This window comes from Coregonus clupeaformis, chromosome 5, assembly GCF_020615455.1.
Source record: "Coregonus clupeaformis isolate EN_2021a chromosome 5, ASM2061545v1, whole genome shotgun sequence".
In the NCBI taxonomy this organism is placed as follows: Eukaryota; Metazoa; Chordata; class Actinopteri; order Salmoniformes; family Salmonidae; genus Coregonus; species Coregonus clupeaformis.
Genome location: NC_059196.1, coordinates 31,243,381 through 31,251,404, shown reverse-complemented (window position 1 = coordinate 31,251,404; position 8,024 = coordinate 31,243,381). Strand labels below are relative to the sequence as shown.

At 44.4% G+C, this 8,024-nt stretch overlaps 1 protein-coding gene across 1 annotated transcript; it reads right to left on the bottom strand.

Annotated features, from left to right (window-relative positions):
- Positions 1 to 333: 333 nt before the first annotated feature.
- On the bottom strand, positions 334 to 3,612 carry LOC121567019 (glutamine amidotransferase-like class 1 domain-containing protein 3A, mitochondrial). Its single transcript, XM_041876956.2, has 5 exons — positions 3,507 to 3,612; positions 1,977 to 2,089; positions 1,450 to 1,621; positions 1,081 to 1,282; positions 334 to 958 (listed from the first exon to the last, which is right to left on the bottom strand). The coding sequence occupies exons 2-5, from the start codon at positions 2,082 to 2,084 to the stop codon at positions 766 to 768; spliced, it is 675 nt and encodes a 224-aa protein (XP_041732890.2). The 5' UTR covers positions 2,085 to 2,089; positions 3,507 to 3,612; the 3' UTR covers positions 334 to 765.
- Positions 3,613 to 8,024: the final 4,412 nt, after the last annotated feature.

The window sequence follows — 8,024 nt, the reverse complement described above, 5'->3', positions numbered from 1 at the left end:
GGGGTTATTGTCTTGCTGGAAGAGTCACTTGTAGGCAAGTTTCAGCCTCCTGGCAGAGGCAACCATGTTTTGGGCTAAAATGTCCTGGGTATAGTTCATGATACCGTTGACCTTAACAAGGGCCCCAGGACCAGTGGAAGCAAAACAGCCCCATAACAAAAGATCCACCACCATATTTTACAGTAGGTATGGGGTTATTTTCTGCATATGCATCCTTATTTCGACACCAAACCCATCAATGTTGTGCGTGGCAAAAGAACACAATTTTAATGTAATCTGACCATAGAATTGGTTTCAATCCAAGTGCCGTTTATCAAACTCCAGGAGTTTACATTTGTTGGATGACATGAAAATAGAGCTCTATGGCCACATCCACACCAGCTGCCGAACCCCTAACAATAAACGCCAACAAATGTAATCGGGTTTCACCCAGCGTCACTGCTTGAACCCCTAATGATAAGTTGTTCATTCCAGAATTTTGATTGTTTTACATCACTTTTAATTTTATCACAGTACAGATGGTGCAACAGAAAAACGGAGCTTCTTATGTCCGTTTCAGGTTTTTAAATAAACAGTGAGTGACACTGTCAGTAAAATCATATCAGGATGGTCTTCAGGAAAACAACAAACATGATTCTGAGGTTAAGTCCCAAATGACACCCTATATAGTGCACTTCTTTTGACAGGGCCCATAAGCACTATAAAAACGGGAACAGGGTGCCATTTGGGATGCACCCTAATTCAGCATTTTGATTCCCAGACTTTCTAGGCCAGTTTAAGCAGCTCTGTAACCATTACACCCACCCCATCAAACACCTCGTGTATGGGAGCGTTACACATGAAGGCGGAGGTGGTGACCAGCTTGTTCTTTACGTCGATGTGGACCTCCCCCACGTTCTTATTCACGTGTTTACAGCCCAGCTCAGTCATGGCGGTCGCCGTCTGGGCATACGGCCATCTAGTGGTGGGAGGGAGGAGAGCAGCAGGGGTTAAAAACACACACTCTTATGTTCAAACAGAGACATATACACACGCACCGTCTCTCTCGCACACACACACACCACTGACACTGTAACCCACCTCTCACACTCCTTGTCCTGTCCCACGGTGATTTCACACCCTGGCAGAGCCCTAGCAGCTAGGACAGGGGAGATGCAGCACATAGCCAGGGGCTTGCCTACTCCGTGGAAACCCTTAATCAGCTCCTCTACCTGGGGCTGAACTGTGTACTCCTTCCCCTTCACAGCCCAGTCAGACAGATTCTTAGCCACACCAAAACCACCTGCAGGACAACAGTTTGGTTGAGTTGAGCACAGTGTAGAGCAGTGGAAACTAGCCCTGGTCCTAGAGAGGTAAAAGGTGAGTAAGGATTGTGGTTGTATGCTGATGGTGATGATAATGGAAGAATGATAGTGATGGAGTACATAATGATGAAGGAGTAACGCTTACCTGGGATGACGAGGGCGTCGAAAGCGGTGATGTCCAGTTTGGTAAGGTCTGACACGTCACCGCGGGCGATGCGAGCGCTCTCCTGCAGGACGTTGCGTTTCTCCGCCGTGGGTTTCCCCTCGCAGTGGTTCACCACATGCATCTGATCCACGTTGGGGGCAAACATCTGGACCTGGGGTGATGAGGGGTTAGACAGTCAATACTGTACATCTGCACCTGCAGTACAGGACAGGCCAGGAGGAGATCCTCCATAGTAGTGTCCATGCTAATGAGATTGGAACCTGCATTCCCAACGACAAGCACTCTGAACAATCAGGGGGAAGACTACGATTAGAAGTAAAAGAAGCAGTCATATAGAGACATATTGACAACATGTAAATCAATGCAAACTCTGCACCACTTCCTAGACTAGAGGAAGTCTGAAGTTGTCACAGGAATCTGACTATAGAGTGGGAATGTACAGTCAGAAGGATAGCGTGAGAAGCGAGAGTTTGAACTAAACGTGTAACGTTAAAAAGAGTCCTTACCTTAGCTCCAGCCCTGCTGAGGTGGACCAGCACAGCAGATGCCTCGTGGATCTCTGTCCCATCATAGACCCCACACCCTGACAGAACTACGGCTATACACTTCACCATGGCTCCTGCAACAGACAGACAATAATTATAGTATGGAGACAGTGATGCACAACAAGCAGTTAGATTAAACTGAATTCTAGACTGTACCCGTCACAAAGCACCTATTGTTTTCTCATCAATACACATCACGTCAGGTAGTGCATCAGGTAGTGTCAGGTTAGGTACACAACATTGTGTCCCAAATGGCACACTATTCCCAATATAGTGCACTACTTTTGATCAGAGCCCTGGTTAATAGTAGTGCACAACATAGGAAATAGGGTGCCATTTGGGACAACCAAGACAGGTGAGCATGAGGTGCGAATGACTTGCCAGCAGCAGAATCTATTAAACATTTAAAGGCCTGGGGCCTCATTTATCAACTGTGCGTAAATTGCTTACTAAATTCTGCCCTATGTGAAGAGTCTAGGATTTTCATGTGCAACAAATTGGGATTTATCAAACTGTGGCAAGCAATATATACCGGTACACGCATATCCATGTTGTGAGTGATACAACCCCGCCCTCCAGTCACCTTTCATGGTAACAAAAACACACATTTGCTGTATGATTTAGAGATATTGGAACTGGGCCATGATAGTTTCTAAAAGAAAGCGCAATAGCACATTTGATCACATTTCTGTAGGGGTGTGGGCAGAATGTTTTAACCTATAGCGAGTGCCAAATGGAAAAACACTGGCCTCCTGAGTATCCCCACACCACTGTGTCTCTAAAGGACTGTGTCCAGGCAACACAACAATGCCTCTAGTCAACAACACCTGGTACAGGTAGAGAGAGCCAGGAGGGTAGAAAAGCTCAGATGTCCGTTGTAGCTCAGTTGGTAGAACAGGCGCTTGCAACACCAGGGTTGTGGGTTCGATTCCCACGGGGGTCCATCATGACAAAAGTATGATCATGTATGCACTCATTATTGTAAGTCACTCTAGATAAGAGCATCTGCTAAATTACGTAAATGTAGATAGGCCTACAACAGGTTAGGAGAATTAGGTCAAGGGTTAGCTAAAATTGTCTAATAGGACTCGAACATATCTAGTTACAAGCAGGTCTGCCCAGACAACAGCCTTGGTTTCCACTATTGCCATGTTGCTAACGCAGCACGTGTAAAAGAAACGGAAACCCACAGAAAGTGGCCTGTTCTTTTGGCAAAACGTACCCGTCTCGTCGCAAGTCTTTAGCTAATTGACATGTTGACTTTTGGAATCTCCAACAGCAGAGATGAGTTCTAAAACTGCATAAAACCGTCGTCTCGGCTGTTAGATGTGAACTGGCCATAAAACTACAATGTTCACCTGGCATCACATATCCACAACTAAATACGCAGCTATTGAGTGACATAACCAACTCTAAATAAAACATTAACGCTAAACTGTTTACGTAGGCTACATAGATACAGTATTAATTGATAGACAACGTTATTCTCACCTTGTAATAGCGCGATGTTCTGTATCCGTCTTCCTGTTCAATGAAACTAGAACGCTGCTGTGTTTATATCCTCCTGCTGTGGCCCCTCCCATGGAGCTGTAGTGAGCTCATGGAGGCAGCTTTGAGTAATGCTGGGAGGGAAAAGGGAAACATGCCTTACTGCCCCTCTCTGTTACATTTTTGTGCTCTGTTCAAAATCTGCTAAGTCACTCGACATCTCTCAGAATCAGACACTGGATGGATGGTGTCAGTGTGTCAATATTGATGGAGATACTGTATGTATACTGAACAAAAATATAAACGTAACATATAAAGTGTGGTCCTCTGTAGCTCAGCTGTTAGTGCACGGCGCTTGTAACGCCAGGGTAGTGGGTTCGATCCCCGGGACCACCCATACACAAAGATGTATGCACGCATGACTGTAAGTCGCTTTGGATAAAAGCGTCTGCTAAGTGGCATATTATTATAAGTGTTGGTTTCATGAGCTGAAATAAAAGATACCAGAAATTGTCTATGAGCACAAAAAGCTTATTTCTCTCAACTTTTGTGTACATATTTGTTTACATCGTTTTAGTGAGCATTTATCATTTGCCAAGATAATCCATCCACCTGACAGGTATGGCATATCAAGAAGCTGATTAAACTGCATGATCATTACACAGGTGCACCTTGTGCTGGGGACAGTAAAAGGCCACTCTAAAATGTGCAGTTTTGTCACACAACAGGATGCTACAGATGTCTCAAGTTTTGAGGGAGTGTGCAATTGGCATGCTGAGTACAGGAATGTCCACCAGAGCTGTTGCCAGATAATTGAATGTTCATTTCTCTACCATAAGTCACCACCAACTTCGTTTTAGAGAATTTAGCAGTAGGTCCAACAGGCCTCGAAACCGCAGACCACGTGTAACCACGCCAGCCCAGGACCTCCACATCCGGCTTCTTCACCTAGGGGATCATCTGAGACCAGCCACCCGGACAGCTGATGAAACTGTGGGTTTGCACAACCGAATAATTTCTGTACAAACTGTCAGAAACCGTCTCAGGGAAGCTCATCTGCGTGCTCGTCGTCCAAACCAGGGTCTTGAACTGACTGCAGTTCGGCATCGTAACCAACTTCAGTGGGCAAATGCTTACCTTCGATGGCCACTGGCACACTGAAGAAGTGTGCTCTTCATGGATGAATCCACAGGCCACAATCCACAGCATGATCAACTCTATGCGAAGGAGATGTGTCGTGCTGCATGAGGCAAATTGTTAAACCAGACACTGAATGGTTTTCTGATCCACGCCCATACCTTTTTTTCTAAAGGTATCTGTGACCAACATATGCAAATCTGTATTCCCAGTCATGTGAAATCCATAGATTAGGGCCTAATGAATTTATTTAAATTGACTGATTTCCTTATATGAACTGTAACTCAGTAAAATTTGAAATTGTTGCATGTTGCGTTTATATTTTTGTTCAGTGTTTTAGAGAAATAAGCTTTTTGTGCGTATTGACAATTTCTGGGACTTTTTATTTCAGCTCATGAAAAATGGGACCAACACTTTACATGTTGCGTTTTATATTTTTGTTCAGTATACAATCTGTAAATTGTCTTACCTGCTACACTGGAAGCATAACTTTTGGTCAGGGCGAGCAGTAAGCAAACCACGCCCAGGTTACGCTCACGCCCAGGTTTCTTTTAAATGCATAGGTATGTCTCACACTCTGCAAAAGTTACGCGTACAATGCAGCGTAATTGTTTCATTAAATGACGGACAAGTTATGATGCCATTTCTGCATGTAAACAATTAGTTTCACATTTTCGGGCAAGTGACCCTAATCTTTGGGCAACCAAAAATACTGTAGACTTACATTTAACAGACGCTCTTATCCAGAGCGACTTACAGTTAGTGAATGCATACATGTTTTGTTTTTTTCATACTGGGCCCCCGTGGGAAACGAACCCACATTCCTGCCGGCCAAACCCTCCCCTACCTTAGACGACGATGGACCAATTGTGCACCGCCCATGGGTCTCCCGGTCGCGGCCGGCTGTTACAGAGCCTGGACTCGAACCAGGATCTCTAGTGGCACAGCTAGCACTGTGATGCAGTGCCTTAGACCACTGCGCCACTCGGGAGACTTGCCCAATTGGCCAGTGCCTTTCAGGCCTTAATACCAGTGTGTGTGTGTGTATGTGTGTTTCTCACAGGTGAATGTCTAATTGCATATCAACCCCACATTGATTTCTTTATCATTTTATTTCTTTAATATTTGTTACATTTGACTGTGTGAAACCTAGTACAACTACTTATTTCTCTGTAGCTCAGTTGGTAGAGCATGGCGCTTGCAACGCCAGGGTTGTGGGTTCATTTCCCACGGGGGGCCAGTATGAAAATGTATGCACTCATTAACTCTAAGTCGCTCTGGATAAGAGCATCTGCTAAATGATGTAATATAGCATTTTGCAAAAAAAACATGATTATTTGTCTCTCTGAAATGAATTAGATAGTGAAAAAAACGCACCAATCTCTTTCATAATTTCTTCAAACAATAAAAGCTAATTTACCAACATTTCTGAAAATGGATATATAGAGTTTTGGACTGAACTCTTCAATTGCATTGTTTACAAACAATCGAGAAAAACAAGCATAGATTTTTTATTTTTTTTTATTTTTTTTTATTTCACCTTTATTTAACCAGGTAAGCCAGTTGAGAACAGGTTCTCATTTACAACTGCGACCTGGCCAAGATAAAGCAAAGTAGTGCAATAAAAACAACACAGAGTTACATATGGGGTAAAAAAAAAACATAAAGTCAGAAATACAACAGAAAATATATATACAGTGTGTGCAAATGTAGCAAGTTATGGAGGTAAGGCAATAAATAGGCTATAGTGCAGAATAATTACAATAGTATTAACACTGGAATGCTAGATGTGCAAGAGATTATGTGCAAATAGAGATACTGGGGTGCAAAAGAGCAAAATAAATAACAATATAGGGATGAGGTAGTTGGGTGGGCTAATTTCAGATGGGCTGTGTACAGGTGCAGTGATCGGTAAGGTGCTCTGACAACTGATGCTTAAAGTTATTGAGGGAGATAAGAGTCTCCAGCTTCAGAGATTTTTGCAATTCGTTCCAGTCATTGGCAGCAGAGAACTGGAAGGAATGGCGGCCAAAGGAGGTGTTGGCTTTGGGAATGACCAGAGAGATATACCTGCTGGAGCGCAGACTACGGGTGGGTGCTGCTATGGTGACCAATGAGCTAAGATAAGGCGGGGATTTGCCTAGCAGTGATTTATAGATGGCCTGGAGCCAGTGGGTTTGACGACGAACATGTAGTGAGGACCAGCCAACAAGAGCGTACAGGTCACAGTGGTGGGTAGTGTATGGGGCTTTGGAGACAAAACGGATGGCACTGTGATAGACTACATCCAATTTGCTGAGTAGAGTGTTGGAGGCTATTTTGTAAATGACATCGCCGAAGTCAAGGATCGGTAGGATAGTCAGTTTTACGAGGGCATGTTTGGCAGCATGAGTGAAGGAGGCTTTGTTGCGAAATAGGGAAGCCGATTCTAGATTTAACTTTGGATTGGAGATTCTTTATGTGAGTCTGGAAGTTGAGTTTACAGTCTAACCAGACACCTAGATATTTGTAGTTGTCCACATACTCTAGGTCAGACCCGTCGAGAGTGGTGATTCTAATCGGGTGGGCGGGTGCTAGCAGCGTTCGATTGAAAAGCATGCATTTAGTTTTACTAGTGTTTAAGAGCAGTTGAAGGCTACTGAAGGATTGTTGTATGGCATTGAAGCTCGTTTGGAGGTTTGTTAACACAGTGTCCAATGAAGGGCCAGATGTATACAAAATGGTGTCGTCTGCGTAGAGGTGGATCTGAGAGTCACCAGCAGCAAGAGCGACATCATTGATATACACGGAGAAAAGTGTCGGCCCAAGAATTGAACCCTGTGGCACCCCCATAGAGACTGCCATAGGTCCAGACAACATGCCCTCCGATTTGACACACTGAACTCTGTCTGAGAAGTAGTTGGTGAACCAGGCGAGGCAGTCATTTGAGAAACCAAGGCTATTTAGTCTGCCAATAAGAATGCGGTGGTTGACAGAGTCGAAAGCCTTGGCCAGGTCGATGAAGACGGCTGCACAGTACTGTCTATTATCAATCGCGGTTATAATATCGTTTAGGACCTTGAGCGTGGCTGAAGTGCACCCGTGACCAGCTCGAAACCGGATTGCATAGCGGAGAAGGTACGGTGGTATTCGAAATGGTCGATGATCTGTTTGTTAACTTGGCTTTCGAATACTTTCGAAAGGCAGGGCAGGATGGATATAGGTCTGTAGCAGTTTGGATCTAGAGTGTCACCCCCTTTGAAGAGGGGGATGACCGCGGCAGCTTTCCAATCTCTGGGGATCTCAGACGTTATGAAAGAGAGGTTGAACAGACTAGTAATAGGGGTTGCGACAATTTCGGCGGCTAGTTTTAGAAAGAAAGGGTCCAGATTGTCTAGCCCAGCT